General features: G+C 35.1%; 1 protein-coding gene across 10 annotated transcripts in view; it reads left to right on the forward strand.

Annotated features, from left to right (window-relative positions):
• PTPN21 (protein tyrosine phosphatase non-receptor type 21) overlaps nucleotides 1-16,420 on the forward strand; it is a 57,727-nt gene that overhangs the window by 26,216 nt on the left and 15,091 nt on the right. For 5 of the 10 annotated variants that reach the window (XM_039333450.1, XM_039333449.1, XM_039333448.1 and 2 more), the window contains exons 5-13: nucleotides 905-972; nucleotides 1,396-1,466; nucleotides 3,289-3,376; nucleotides 4,792-4,880; nucleotides 6,299-6,386; nucleotides 7,677-7,756; nucleotides 11,961-12,062; nucleotides 14,514-14,574; nucleotides 15,890-15,977. In XM_039333450.1, coding sequence (XP_039189384.1) covers nucleotides 905-972; nucleotides 1,396-1,466; nucleotides 3,289-3,376; nucleotides 4,792-4,880; nucleotides 6,299-6,386; nucleotides 7,677-7,756; nucleotides 11,961-12,062; nucleotides 14,514-14,574; nucleotides 15,890-15,977 — 735 coding nt within the window. The remainder of the gene's footprint in view (nucleotides 1-904; nucleotides 973-1,395; nucleotides 1,467-3,288; nucleotides 3,377-4,791; nucleotides 4,881-6,298; nucleotides 6,387-7,676; nucleotides 7,757-11,960; nucleotides 12,063-14,513; nucleotides 14,575-15,889; nucleotides 15,978-16,420) is intronic. The other 5 variants (XM_039333452.1, XM_039333455.1, XM_039333457.1 and 2 more) reach the window with 3 other exon arrangements.

Below are 16,420 nucleotides of genomic sequence, written 5' to 3' on the forward strand. Positions count from 1 at the left end.
GTACATGTTTATGTATCTGTATGATTTTTTTTCTGTGTGGTTGATTTTTTTTTTTGTTATATAGTTTTGTAGTGTGCTCAGATTTACTTGAGTGAAGCAGCAAAAACACTTGTATAAATCAACAAATAAATAAGACATACCCCCACCTGGTCTGCAAAAATCTAGATGACCACTAGATGTCAGAATATGGAATATCTTTTTGTATCTTTTTGCCACTATCTAGTAGTTATCACTGGTGTGAGTCAGTGGGCTTTAGTTTGAGAACAGCATGTTCTCAAAACGCTCAGTCACCTGGTATCTCAAGAAGTTCATAATTTTAATAGTAATAATAATGTTGCAAGTATGCCCTGATTCTGATCTTTGAATTGTTGGCTGTATGAAGATTCCTTTTAAATCAATAATATTTTTGCATGGGTGTTAAATATTATAGAAGAGATTGACAAAAAAAAGATGAATTGTAGGCATGGGAATGGGGAGCTATGAATATTCATTTCATTTTCTGTTATACTTTACATGCTCAGAGCAATGTTAGTTTTGTCAGTGCGATAGAAAAAAATACACCACAATAGTTTATGTGACAAACATTCTGTCTTTTGTATTTACCCCAGCTGACTCTCAAATTATAGAGATTCAGTAAATAATCTCTATTTACTTCTATATCATGAAAGAATATAGCTTTCTACACTTCTGTTTCTAGATAAGAAAACTGGAAGTTGTAATGTATCCATTTGTATTGTTTATATGACTTCTGGGAGTTTGGATAGGAATTTTCTCAATGCATGCAATAATTACTTGTGGTCTATTGCTCATCTGTGAAATAATGTTTCATTATTAACAGAATTACTTTCCAACAGAATTGTATGTTAAGTATTTCATTTCTGCCTATTTCCTTTTAATTCCTCAGCTGATTTTGGGGATTATGACCAGTATGAATCACAAGAATTTTTACAGAGATTCGCCTTGTTTCCTGTGGTAAGGATGGGCCAGTTTTTCTTGCCTTTGTCTCATGTTTGGAGATATTTAAAAGATTAATTTAAAAAAAATGAAATCAGTCCTGCATGCTGATGCAGGTAGTCCTTGACTTACGACTACAACTGAGAGCAAAATTTCTGTTACTAAGCAAGGCAGTTGTTAAGTGAATTTTGTCCATTTTATGACATTTCTTGCCACAGTTGATAAATCGCTGAAGTTGTTAAGCTAGTTACACAGTTGTCAAGTGAATCTTATACAAGTTGCTATGAGTGTATTGGTTTGATGACATACATACATAAATAGCAGAAAGAAAGGCAGATGGTATATGTTCGTACTTTTAATTAACACCTTACAACAAAAAGAGTTTAGGATGTCGACAATGGATACAGGAATAAGCACAATGCTTTGTTTTCCATTTTTAAGGGTTGGTTGCAAGATGAGAAGATGTTAGAAGAAGCAACTCAGAAAGTGGCACTACTCCATCAAAAATACAGGTATCGGTTCTGAATTAATGACATTGTTTCAAATCTGAAAGTTGTGGCATACTGAATTGTTGCTATAGAATAGGGAATTGTTTAAATTAGGATTGATGATGAGAAATACAGTTCCTATGTTAACAGAAATCCGCTTTGTTAACACAACATCTTTCTTCTGGCCCCGTGATTGAAATCTGGTGAATCTATTTATCATTCTTTTGAAGTAGTAGCTACATCAAAAACACTGTAAGCTTACAGTAGGTTTAACATGTATTTTAAACTGTGATCCTGACAAATGAATGTAGGGGAAAAAAGTATTTCATCTTTTCAGCATCTTTGCCCTGCTTGATGTGGTTCTTTGGCTACTGAAAACCTCTGTTTATTAATAGTTGTAAGCATTTAATACAGCTTCCATTGATCAGAAAGTCATGATAAATAGTGATAATCAACTCCGGTTTAAAGGGAAAGAGTTTTGCTTTAATAATATTATTATACTTACAAACTGTTTAAATATGGAGCATGTATGCCTTAGAATAATTAATTACAGTTTTTAGAGACCCAACATGTTCTTTGCATTGGCCTCATATTTGGAATCTGCAACAGATCTACTAAATCAGGGCTTTTCAACCTTTTCACCCATTGTACCATTTTTAGGATATGGCAATATCCGAGTATCACCAGTCGCCTACCAAGGTGTCAAAAACGTGATGACCCCCCCCCAAAAAGGAAAAAAGTGATAAAGTACAGGTAGTACTCAACTTACAACAGTTCGTTTAGTGACTGTTCAAAGTTACAATGGTACCAACAAAAGTGCCCCCCAAGCCACAGCCGAGCAAGACACCTGCCTGCCCACCTGGCGGCGCTCTTCCTCCTGTCTGAGGTTTTCATTGTTGTGAGCATTTCTGTTGAGGATTGGCAGCGGGGGTGGGGTGGGGGGTATTTGATTTTTATTCCCCCCGTCTGCTGGGTGGTTGCCGCAGGTTTTGGTCACTTCACATGACCCTGGGACACTGTGACCGTCATAAATATGAATCAGTTGCCAAGCATCTGAATGTAAATCACAAGATCCTGGAGATGCTGCAACATTCCAGCTGATCTTCTGGGCTCAGCAGAAGCACCAGGATCAGTGCCGAGCTCCAGCTGGAGCTGGTGCTGATCTTGGCGCTTCCGCTCAGCCCTGACAGCCCTGCAGCTCCACCCATCTCTTCCTCAGGCTTCTGCGGTGCTGCCACCGGTTCAGCTCATTCCCCTCCCCCACTACCACTTTTCTAGGATGGTCGCGTACCACCTGCCAGGTACCAATGTACCACAGGTGATACCCGTATCACTGGTTGAAAAGCCCTGTACTAAATTCTGCTTATGATAGATTTGCAAGAGACCTGTGAATACAAATATAACTTTTGATCCTTATATCTTTTGTATTTTGTGTGTTATTTTATGATTGGAATTAAATATGACAGTATTGTGATTTCCTTGTTTGTAGGTTAGTGTGTTATATGAAGACAGCGATTGTGGTTTATAAATCATAAAACATATTTAAGCTGGTTACTGAATGAATCTTTATTTTTTAAATTTGCAGGATACATTGATGATGAATTACTATATGTACATCTGAATAGTTGTGTGTCTGTGTGTGTGGGTGTACATATACATCTGTTAGTCTTCACTGATCTGCTTTATTGTGTGTTTTGTTAGAGAAAAATCACATTTCTGAAGCAATTTATTTATGTAAACATCAAGCGATGTACTCTTCCGAAAAGTATTGCTGACACAGGCGGAAACTAAGTATTCTGAGAAACTAGTTAGCTAAGGAAGTTTTTTTTCTTTCCTTCTTTTGAAGGGGCCTCACACCACCTGATGCAGAAATGTTATATATGCAAGAAGTTGAGAGAATGGAAGGTTATGGTGAAGAGGCCTACCCTGCTAAGGTAAAGTTAATTTTACTGAAGGCCTGTGCCTGTCAGTGTTGCACAAATATGATAATTAATTTCCCTTTTGCATTTTTAATTTTCTTTTAAAAAGTACCATATACTTTTTTTTGTTGTAACACTGATCATGTTTCTGTTAAAACCTTTAGCAGAAACACCCAGATGTCAGTCCAGAAATAGGATTGGAGTTTCTATTTAGAATGCAAAAAATTACACTGAAAATATTTTGTATTTCATGTTAACCAATAAATATAGCAAGCATAAAAATTATATTCTGTATCTAGTAAACCTAAAAGGCAGAATTTGAAATATATAAACAAAATGAGTTCAGTCTGTAAAATCCAAATAGCTGAGAACCCCAATATTAAAATAGCACCTAGCAATAGCACTTATATACTGCTTCATTAGTGCTTTACAGCCCTCTCTAAGTGGTTTACAGAGTCAGCAAATTGCCTCCAACAAACCTCATTTTACTGACCTTGGAAGGATAGAAGGCTGAGTCAACCTCCAGTCAGTGAGAATTGAACTGCTGGAAGCCAGCAGAATTAGCCTGCAATACTGCATTCTAACCACTGCGCTATCATGGCTCAGGCCACCATGAGCTTCTCTAGAGCTATAAAATCATACTACAGAAGACCTTCCAGTAGTCCCACAAATAGATTTGGTTTATAATGTGCTGAGTCTTTTCAGTGGTAGTATCTCAATTAAAGAAGTCTCTTCAAAGGGAAATATGGATGGCAAGAAGTTATCTTCAGTTTAGATGACAATTAAAGATATATCCATTCAGCCTGGCAGATAGAAAATAACAGTAACTGTGAGATCCGTGTTTTAGATTTCATATTGAAGAGGCATCCCTAGGTAAGGTATACCGGTATTATTCCAGTATTATGCTTAGGAGGGTGACCAATGTTTTTGTATGCAAAAATGGTAGCTACTTTTTCATGCACAGTGTGCAGTCTGAAGTGTTCAATAATTGCTTTAGAGAACTCTTGTGTAATCCTGCAGGGATTGCACACTGTGCATATTACTTTTTAAAATTACCTTTTAATTAATTTTTCTATTGATTAGTTGGCAAGATTATTGGTTAATCATTTATTTAATGTTATTTATGTTACTCTTTGATAAATTACTCTGATAAGAATAATATTTTTTTAATAACTGAATGTCAAAAGCATTAATTATTTAGGGAACTTTAGGAGAAGTGATGTATAAGGAAACAAAGCTATTTCCTTGTTCTAGGAAGCATTGCCCTCAATAATATGCTCAAATTGATACATGATCCCTTCTTGGTTAGATAATCAGGTTAACATTTTGGCGTATCATTTTTGCAATATACTTTAAATTTTCATCTCGCTGTGGCTAAATGTTTGCCCTACTAACATTAACAACTTATTTTTTTCATTATTATAATCTAGGATAGTCAAGGAAGTGACATATTCATTGGAGCTTGTCTTGATGGAATTTTTGTCAAACATAAAAATGGTCGTCCTCCTGTAATATTTAGGTGAGTTTTTTTCCCAAAGCAAGATGGGAAGTATGATGTTTCATAATCATAACAATCTCTAGATATTCGAGCTAAGTAAAAACATATTGCTTGTGCTAAAGTATAGAAGATATAAAGCTGTAGTTATACAACTAATGAGATCTGTACTGTGATTAATTGACATGCCATCAAGTCAGATAAATAGATTTCCTCCATAATAATCTGTGCCTAAGCTGGTATTTCAGGTCTTTCAAAAATGCACTCATCACTAGTTTAAGTGAGTCTATCCACCTTGCTGCTGATTGTCCTCTTCTCTTTCCCTCCACCTTTCCCAGCATTGGAGCCTTCTCCAGAGAGCTAGATCTTCCCATAATGTGTCTGAAGCAGGATAACCTGGATCTGATTATTTGTGTCTCAAGTGAGAACTCTGGGTTGATTTGTTTGTTTTCTTTGCTGTGCACTGTATTCTCAGGGATCTTCTCTAACTTTAAAGTTCAAAAGCATCAATACTCTGCTTCTTCAGAGTCTAATCTATGAAATTCTTGCTTATCTTTCAGTAATCACCGTAAGGATTATTTAGTGTGCGATCTCTAACCTTTGATCATAGCAAATGATTGCTCATTTCCCCCTTCCAAGTGAGTAGATAGGTTTCCAAATTCAAGTGACAAGTTTGACTTTAAATGAGCTGCCTTCAATGAGAAGCTCTTCCTGAAATTGGAGAATCCCTACCTGAGAAAGTCTCAGGAAGAAGAACACAGAAAGAATAAGGTTCCAAGCACAGCTGGATAGGAGGATTGAGATCCAAAGACTTCTAGCTCTTGTCTGTTTTTTCCTCCCACATTCCTATGGGGTTTTGCCCACATCAATACGTAACCTAAAAGACTCACAGTGAGAGATTCGAGGACACAGCTCTGATAGAATAAATTTACTAATGCAAAAGCCTTTAGTAATAAATAAAATTAGTCACTGCGAGCTCTAGGATTCAAATGGTATTTGCAGCAGCAGCCCCCTGATTCAAATTGTACATCAGCCTTCCCGCCCCTAGATTGTAATGGATCCAGAGGCACTTGTTTCTTGGATCTTGCCAGCTCTGGCCTTCATAGTTGCTAACCAGAGGAAATGGAAGAGTAGCAGATGCCGATCCTTCTTCCCTGCCTGTAATTAAATGTTATGGATAGGTGCATAAGAACTTTGTCCCTGACCTCAGGTGTTGTTAGTTCAGCTCTTGCAATCCCTTGTGTGGAGACTAAAGCAAAAGCAGCCAACCAAAGGATTATAGATTTGAAGTTGAAACATGCAAGGCAGCCAACAACTTCTGCAAATGTACAGTATAAGAAATAATAGCAAATCAATATATTTTTTACACAGGAAACTAAAGCATAATTATGTGTGAAAGTTATGGGTTCTTAAGTTTTTCTCATTATTCTTTTTATATGCAGGTGGCATGACATTGCTAATATGACCCACAACAAATCTTTTTTTGCATTAGAATTAGCCAATAAAGAAGAGACAATCCAGTTCCAAACTGTGAGTTTTTATTTTAGTACATTTTAAACTATTGTGATACGAAGAAGAAATCAGATTCTCTATACATGAGAGTAGATATATGTTGGTGTATAATACGTGAGTCTGTATGTATGTGGGAGAGAAAGTTTGTGTAACTGAAGGGTGATGGTCTCTTAATTTTATATTATCTTGATTATCTTCATATTAGAGCAGTTATTAGCAAAAGTCATATAATCTATTAGTAGTCAATATAGTTGAGTGGGAACAATTCTATTCATATATTCTCCCTATCAATATACATATACATACACATATACATATACCTGTCATATGTTCTGCACTCTGTCACTATAGTATTCAGTGAATTAAAATATACTTATTTACATCTCTCTTAGGAGAATTCCAGGGCACTGCCTACATGTTCCTTTAAGAGGATGATTCTAAGTCAGATTTTTATAATGAAATGATTCTTTATTCAGAAATATAGATAGCATATTTTTTCTACCTCTTGGTCTATTTTTTCTTTTTCTTTATAAAGTACCGTATATGCCGGCGTATTAGGCGACCCGGCGTATAAGATGACCCCCGTCTTTATAGCCGGGCCGCATTCCTAGAACGTCGTCTTATACGCCGGAAACTACCAGTATTTCCAGCGTATAAGACGACTCAGCATATAAGACGACCCCCGTCTTTGGCGCCAATTTCAGCGCTCACGGAAGTCGTCTTATACGCCGGCATTTACGGTACTTGCCATAAACTTGTAGGTCTGGTTATGGCAAAACAAGATGTGCTATTATTGATTACTTCTCTCTGTGTTTGCTGATATTGCATTATTAATAGTGAATCATATTGCTATCTTTTATGTATTTTAACAATTTTATCAGTTTCATTGCATTCTTAAAAATTATTTATCATAATCCTACATTTATATGATAAAAGGTATATGCCTATTTTGTAATGGAAGAAGAGTCTGCATCTGTTTCCTGTTTGGATACCTATTATACCTATCTGTGCGAGAAGTAACTCTCACAGATATAATAACTGTTTTGTAATGAATTCTGAAGAAGCCCAGTATAAATTTATATTGCTATAATAGTATTCTACCTGAAGTCCATGACTTGAACATGTTTTGAGCTTGTTACCTTTGATTGTTCATATGTGGGGATCATAAAGAAAGCATCTCCACGTGGCTCCAGAGGCAGCAGGCATGTGTACCAGGCGGGATTCTGCTTATCTCTGCTGTGCATGACTTTTATGCTGGGCCTGCCCCAAAACCTGCTTTGTTTCATGTGTATCTTTTCTGTTTGACAGGAAGATATGGAAACAGCAAAATATGTGTGGAGGATGTGTGTAGCCAGACACAAATTTTACAGATTAAATAAATGTAGCCTGTAAGTACCATATCTTTTAGTTTCTTAACTGCATTTGATATTTATAAATAGTTAACTTATTTCCTTTTTGAAAGCATATTCCTGATGTAGGGACTTAATTATCTTCGACATTTTGCTTTCAGCATTCATGTAAGCAGCCGTGTATGGTGAAAGAGGTTTTATTGCTTCAGGCTCTGACTAAATGACTTGGATTGAACTATAAGAAAATTTTACTAAGGTAGCACACACTAGAACTGGTGTAGAAGAACTAGTGTATGGATTTGCAGTATAACCTCTATAAGCGTTGAAATGCCTACAAGATTGTCAGATGGCTTCCCTAGAATCTCAGAATGTATTTTTAAAAATACAATTGAAAGAAATGACACCATGATTTTCTAGTATTGTCACCAATATATCATGAAATTTGAAAGCTTTGTGAAAATTTAACCCCTTTCCTTTCTTGTGCTATCACTTAAAATGAAACAGCATCACCCACCACCTGAAAAAAGGCTGAACTCTAATCTAGAGAAAGAATTCTTATAGCAGTTTCTCTGGGATTTTAGAAAAAAAAAGTAAATAATGAATACTGTGTAACATATATTTTAGTAGCCTATTAAAAATCTTGACAATAACTTGAGCTTTTACAAGTAAAGACATTGCCCTGGATTTGGGATCACTTTTCTCAATACTATACTCTTCTGTTAACAGGAAATGCTGATTCCATGATGTATTTCATAAAAAAATATTTTTGATCAGGCTTATACAAATTATCCAATAATGTAATTGCAAATAAATTCCATCAACTCCAAAGATACATTACTTAGATTTCTAAATAAACATATGGATTAAATTAATGAAATCAGAAGGTAATCCTTACAGCAGTGTCTGTTTCCTGGTTGACAGTTTGAGCACCATTTTAAGAGTCACATTCTGTATTATCATACTTCTAGCAAGCCCTTTATAAATTTAAAGAGAATGATGGATCATGGTGCTGATCCATTCTTCATGTTCTGTCTTTTATAAAGAAGAGCCAAGTGTAGTGCATTTTGGGTGAGAACATTCTTACTCTCTGACTTCTTTACCAGTTCAGAGACTAACACTGATGGAAAGGTATTAGTTTGCCTTTTGGGGGGAAAAGGCATACAGTACCAGAAACATATTTGCCTTAGATCAGGACTAGGCAGAAGGAGACAGTTGAATCAGTATAGAATTTGAATTTGTGTTTTTACTTGTTTAACACACTACCTGACAGTTTTCTTTCAGACAGCCTGATTTCAAAAGAAAAATGTCAAGAGCATGGCTTAGCCTCTGTAGGAGATGACATGCTGAAACTTTGCTGGTCCCTTAGCCCACCATGATCAACTGCCTATCTATATAGAATTCCCTTCTAGAAGAAGTAAAAAATGTAAAGTCTTCAGGATATGTGCTTTGCAATAAACTAAATATACATGAAGGAACCAAGGGGTTTTAAAATATCTCTGGCAGATTATAGTAGAATACCTCTGCAGAAGATTGCATCAGACGAAATAACTTCTGAAGTAGAGACATTAGGGACAGCTGAGAATGATTAGATTATATAGTAACATAACTTAATGATTCTTTCCCAGATATCTATTTGTCTGAAAATAACAGGATATAGAGGTCAAAACTCCAGGCTTGAGGTTTTGAAAAAAAACAATGACTATTATAGTTGTGCTTCTTAATAAATGTACCAGATATACAATTATTCAGGAAGTCCACAAGATGAAGCAAATAAACTGTGGGTTTTTTTTTCTAAAGACATTAGTCAAACTATCTTACAGAAAGGAATTATATACACGGTTTTATCAGAATTGTTGATAAAAATGGGAATTTACATTCAAGCGTATAATTTTGAAACCACATAGAAATAATTTCTACTGTTCAGGATCCGAATGAAACTGGCATACTTGAAGGGGACTCCCTCACTGATGCCAGCAAAAGGAACAATTTTGGAGATTAACACAAGCAGATACAAAAGACAAAGAAGCATTCAAACAGATACAAAAGCAGAAGGGAAAAAAAATAACAAAACAAACTCTTTATATTGACCAGTTAAAGATTTAGCATAGTCTATAAAACTTGTATTAGGATTTAAGAATATATATTTCAGGTATAATTGACTTATTAAGACATATATTTTATTGGGTGGGGAGAGGGGAGAAAGCAGGAAAAGATTTCACCACTTAGGCTGGGAAGGGGCTCAGAGTGTTCCCTTGATAACTTTGTTGATTCATTCTTGATGTAAGACTGAACAGTGAGGAGTGATTGTTTAGGGAGGAAAAAAATGGTTATTAAAAATTTTGGGATTAATCTGGAGGGAAGACTGGATGGATATGACTAGGTCTGGAAGTTTCAGAGGGGAAAAAAGTAGTAACAAGATTTTCTCTCCTCATCCTCCAAATAGTTCAGTGAATTAGGAAGGCTCCTGCCTAAGTCATGTTTGAATGTTATTTTGTACTTTTGTTGTTTTTTTTTTTTTAAAAAAATGCTTCAGCTGCTTTTGCCTAGGTAACGATTCTTGCATATCTCCATCAGGTTAATCTTTTTTACTTCCTCAGTATCTTCTTTTTGGAAGAATGTGTTTAAAGAAACATCTTACATAAGCAAAAAAAGATTCAGTTCATTCCCAAATGTAAGTTTGCCACACATATTTGAGGGCCAGAATAAGAACAGGTTTTCAAGTTGGTTTCTTAAGGGTGACATCTCTCAATGGTTAAGACCCAACTCTTCTTAGGCAGCAAACATAAACTTGTTTTTACAGAAGAAGGGTTCTGTGAGATAGCAATGGAAACACATGTAAGTAAGTAAGTTTTATTCATTGCAGTCAAATTTGTTGTTTTTAAACAATGAATATGTCAGGGTAATTCTTCAATGGATAGATGTGTAATAACATTTGGTCTATAGCTTTGTTTGATAAAGTTTCTGATAAAATCAATTGTATGACAGGCCAAAGTAGTGAATAATTGTTTTACAAGGAATGATGGAATGTCATTGTTCATAGAAAAGATAGGTATCCTGGAAACAGTTTGTAATAAACATTACAGGCATGTTAAAATGTATCAGCACTAAGTACATTTTTGAAATTCATTTTTTAAAAATGTAAACAAAGAAGAAAGAAGTCTGCTTCAAAGAATAGCTAAGAAATGGAAATGGAGCTATGGGGACAGCCATGTTAGCAGAAGTGATGCTTATTATAGTGCTTTTTCTTTTCCTTCTATGCCCTAAAACCCTCCATAGTGTAAATAATCAAGCACCTTTGCAAACCTTCTTAGTTCTAGAAAACCTTAACTTCATAGACTTTAGCTATCTTTTCCCATTTTTTTTTTTGCAATTTCCTTTTAGAAACATTTTAAAACCTTTGCAGAGAAAGGGGATTCATCTATTTTAAGCCATAAAATGTAAAAGAAAGAGGAGGATTAATTGTACTAGCCAAAATTGCCAAAATTTTCAGTGTTGATCAGTCTGTGGGTTGTAAAATGAGTCTGTGGGGTGCTTTTGATCTAGTTGCATACATTCACTCTATTTGTATGTAATCAATGTTCAAAGTTAATTATGAAAAAAAGAAAATTGTTCATGAAAGATGTCCTGAGCTTCAGATCGTGAATAGGATTCACAAAACCTTAATATGCTAGATGTAGTGAGGTTTGCTTCTCAGAATAAAAGTGTAAACAAATAAAGTTCTTTTCAGCCTAATGTTGAAGTTGAGATTTAAGCATGTAAGTATTTGAATTATTTTATAGAAGATGTTTTTATCTCCTGATTTGCTTCATGACACAGCTAGCATTTCTAGTTATTTCTAGTTATGAGGCTGCAAAATAATTCTGTATTGTTATCAGGAATACTTTATAAACATGTCCATGAAGTCACCAGGAGTTGTTCAACTCAAGGGAGTTTTTACCTTTTACATAAATTTAGAATTCACATTTTAAAATAGCAGTAATCATTCTTTTCCTTTTAACTCAGGCCTACTGGTTAAAATCAGAGAACATGTGTTTTCATTGCTATCTAACAGAACCCTTCTTCTATAAAAACAAGTTTATGTTTGCTGCCTAAGAAGAGTTGGGTCTTAACCATTGAGAGATGTCACCCTTAAGAAACCAACTTGAAAACCTATTATGATGTCACATTTGTTTATAGCCAGCATCCATTTTCTTAATGAGCTATTTCATTGCCTATGTTTTGTCTGCATGTACCTTGTCTTTAGAGACTCCCCAGATTCTTCGCCTGAAGAAGGCTCTCAGAAATCTTTCCTCATTCTTGCCTTTCCACGCTTTCCAATCCTTTCTCGTCCTTCTCTGCCCAAAGGGTGAGCCAAAACACAAAATCTTTCTTTCTTTCTTCTTTCCTCTTGCACACTTTGCATGTCTTAATATTTATAGTGTTCCCTTTATTTACTTGTACACCCACAGTGATGTGATTTAAAGAAGCTATCCCTTTGGACATTGAATTCCAATAAATATACCATTTCCTTATCTGTCTGTGTCCTACACAAATGAAGAATGTGGGTGTGGGTATGAAAGGTTTATCATTTGGTTTCAGAATAAATGGAATGTGCCAGACCAATTTTTAATGCAACTTTATGTTTGCAAGAATAGATAAACATTAGAACATTGATGAGCCAATGATTTCTGTCACAAGGCCAATTAATACAGGATGCAAAATATGCAAAAAAATTTATTTGAATGAGCTTCTGTACTTTTTTCAGGAATCCTTAAACAACATATTCCTTCTTTTGTATGTAGGAACAGAGCTGAGACAGAGAAAGTTCAAAAGTCAAGAATTTCAGTTAGAATGCAGCCATTCACATGTCTTAAGCTATAATCGATTTTAGCCATGGTCTGAAGAATAGTCTATAAACAAGACCAGTAGATTTTAAATGAACAACCATTTTGTTTTAAATTCTTGGCATGTTCTTTTTAATGGTACTTGTCATGTTTGGGACATGGCACAAAAATAAACCACAAAAACCTTGCTAAATTATAGTTGCTGTAAGCTAGACAACAAATAAACTACATCTTAACCATAATTACTATATTAAAACAATATAATTTTCACAGACACCATCCCCCATATGGTTACTAGTACATATTGTATTATCACAATCTTAGCAATTTGCATATCTCTGGAGGAAGGGAGATAAATCAACTGATAGTCCATCACTGTGTGAGATTAGGTTGAAACTGCCATGCCTAAAGATATGAAGGCAGGTAAGCCGAGTGCACAAAAGCCAGGAATCTTTTTCTAAGATTGCTTAAGGGAGGTAGATAAGAAGGAACTAAGTTGTTAAAGAAACAAAGGGACATTTGTCACTTGAAGCAGACAAAAGAAGTGGGGCTTGAGCACACTGAAAACCCCTCCTCATAATCCCATCACCACCTACCAGACAAGGCAAGAGTAGCTGCCTGTCTTGTCAAGGCTTTGGGGAGATAAAAGGGGTCCTGAAGCTTTCCCATTCTTTGAGTTGTCTTTGGATCCAGACTTAGTGGCTTCTAACTCTCTGGCTAGTGCCTGCCAGCCTAGGTGAGAAGGACATGGGTAAATGTAGGTGAATATAACTGTGGATGAATGTGTGTATGTGTGTATGAGGGTGGCTATTTCCAGGGCTGTGAGTGTAGGTGAGTGCATGTAACAGCTGTCTAACTTGCTTTAATAATAATTAAAAAAAACTATGTTTCACTTTGAACAGATATAGTTTCCTTCCAGATGATGAGTTTGAGTGCTGCTAATCAAAAAGCCTATATTTCCTTCTCCTCCTTGGATTTTTTTATAGAGAAAAACACATTGCAATTAATGACATAGAAATCTTAAAAGATGATACCTGCTATTTTTCTTTGAAATTGCTTAAATTACAGGATTAGAGTAATACTGTTTTATTTTCCAAATGTTATAACAGACTATGTGGAGCATTATAGGAAATTCTTATATATCATACTATGTATTTGTAATAGATTGGTCCACGTATAGTCTGTGTTGATTGGATTTCTCTGGGCTATAATATGTGAATCAATGCAGGCATGGCTTACTTGAAAAGTGGGTATCATATCTGCCCATCTTTGCCAGTATGTCCTGTTCACTGTTTGATAAAACTACATATGGCATTGTGATATGACAAAAAATAAATCTCCCCTCCCCATCATTTAGTCTATCAATGAACAAAGAAAAGGGGAAGATTATTTTGAAGTTTGCTTAGAAATTCACCAGTTATGATTAAACACATACTTGTAGTTAGGTTATAGCTGAATTAGCAACAGTTCAAGCAGGTGTACTCTGCTGAGGTCTAAGCAATATCATTTATTTATTTATTTTACCACCCATCTATACAATAAGGTGACTCTGGGCATCAACAATACAATATTGTTTCGGATATTATTTTTCATAGTCTGTTGTGTTTCTGAAAATCTAAATGGTTTTTCTCCCTGGTATTTTAATATGAATGAATTAAAAATTGCTGTGTTATCTGATGAGTTTTCATAGTCTTTTTGACTGCCACTGGAGGAGCTGCATATACTAACATACATTATTTTGATTTGATGCAATATGCTTCCAGCTGTGGGTGATTAAATCTATATACTGTATGTAATGTGGTGGCAAGTGGCTCTTTGGGAGAAGAATCATTTTATGAATTTGAATTATTGCAAACTACAGTCCTAAAGACACTTACTGCCACTAAGCATACTGATCTATGATTATACATGAATAGGATTCCACTGTGATTGATGTCACTACAAAATGTGTGTTATGTCATTGTGTTTTGTAGACAAGCTCAGACAGTGACAGTGAATCCAGTTAGAAGACGATCATCCTCCAGGTTGTCTCTGGTAAGCACTCCACACCTGTTCTCTTCCTTATTCTTTGAATTTAACCTGTCGATAATCATAGTTGGTCAGTTACTCCAATTAAATACATTGACAGATGATAATAAAATCTGGCAATAAATTAGACAAATGCTAAATGTTGTAACAGTATCCTGTGTTATGAAAACTAAGCAAATATCACATGATATTTCAGTATTACACACTTTAGCCAAAGTATATGCATATTCCTCCGCATATACTCAAACACTTTTCAATTATTTTCTCACTGCTTAAGAAAGTTTTGCTCAAAACTACATACAGTACTAAGTTCAAGGAGAAGCAGCAACCACAGGACTAAACATTTTGAAAGACTTACATGTAGATAATCTATTTTGCTGACAATATAATATTGCTTCAATAGAATAGGAAAAAACATAAAAATTACCATATTTCAAAATATCTTTAATATATTTTCAAGTGGCATCATTATATTAATGAAATTAAGAATATAGCAAATATCTCTTATAAATTAATAAAGTTTAATTTTAAATCTGCAATACTGAAGAAAATCTAAGGAACAAACTGGTATTATTCTTTTCTTTCTAAAAATCCTCTTCAATATACAGTAACTTAATACCGTTTACAATGCATGGGTTCTTCTAAGCTGCTTTTTCTGGAGAAGCAATTCACATCCACTTCCTAAAATCACACATTAGTGTGATTCATTATCCAGCTAAACTTGAATTAGGCTTTCTTGGCAATTCATATTTGAGGACTCTGCTAATGTACTGATTTTGTTGACCAATCCAGGTTTTTCATAGCTGAACAAATCCACAGTTAATTAATGTATATTTATTTGTAAAATTTATTTGCCATCCATCTTGTATCCAACAACTCTAGAAGGCCCATATGTCTGTGCTTGGCTTAATAGAAATTTTGCAGTTTGCAGGGGTGTCAAACTGCCGGCCCACAGGCCAGATGCATCATGCAGAAGCCACACCCACCCCAAATCTGGCAAGGAGAAAAAAGTTGCAATACATCGTGACATGTCACGTGACGTGGCAACTTTGACACTCCTGTGCTGCAGTATATTTTATATAAAATTCATATTTCTATATTTTATTTTACAGATATCCTGATTCAGTTGTTTTTATAGACAGGAGCTATGATATGTACCAGCTCTTACATCTCTGCAAAACATTCTTGCAATTTTTAATTATAATATTTAGTCTGAATTGATATTGTTGTGCTTAGACTTAAAGTGCATGTGGATATTAGAACTGGAGTAAAGTTTGTTTCTAATTGTTATCTATCTTTGCTTACTTCAATATGTCTCTAGCAGCCCAAACCACAGCCTTATATGATGCCACCACCACCTCAGTTACACTACAATGGACACTACCCAGAACCATATACATCGTCGCAAGGTAAAATTTCAGCAATTTTAGGAAACTGGAATATTTCGCAAAGTAATAATTGGAAAATGTGAAAAACATTTGGATGATGTTATTGGGGAGTCATTAATAGTTAATGTTAAACAGTTCTTGGTATACAGATAGTCCTTGACTTACGACCACAACTGAGCCCAAAATTTTTGTTGCTAAGTGAAACATTTGTTACATGAGATTTGCCCCATTTATGACTTTTCTTGCCACAGTTGTTAAGTGAATCTGGCTTCCCCATTGATTTTGCTTGTTAGAAGGTCATGAAGGCTGACCCCTGGACACTGCAACTGTCATAAATATGAACCAATGGCCAAACCTCCAAATTTTGATCTCTTGACCAAGGGGATGCTGGAAATGTCATAAGTGTGAAAAAACAGTCATAAATCATTTTTTTCAGTGTCGTTGTAACTTTAAACGGTCATTAA

Source organism: Crotalus tigris, unplaced genomic scaffold, assembly GCF_016545835.1.
Source record: "Crotalus tigris isolate CLP2741 ecotype Arizona unplaced genomic scaffold, ASM1654583v1 scf7180000024506.1728113, whole genome shotgun sequence".
Lineage (NCBI taxonomy): Eukaryota > Metazoa > Chordata > Lepidosauria > Squamata > Viperidae > Crotalus > Crotalus tigris.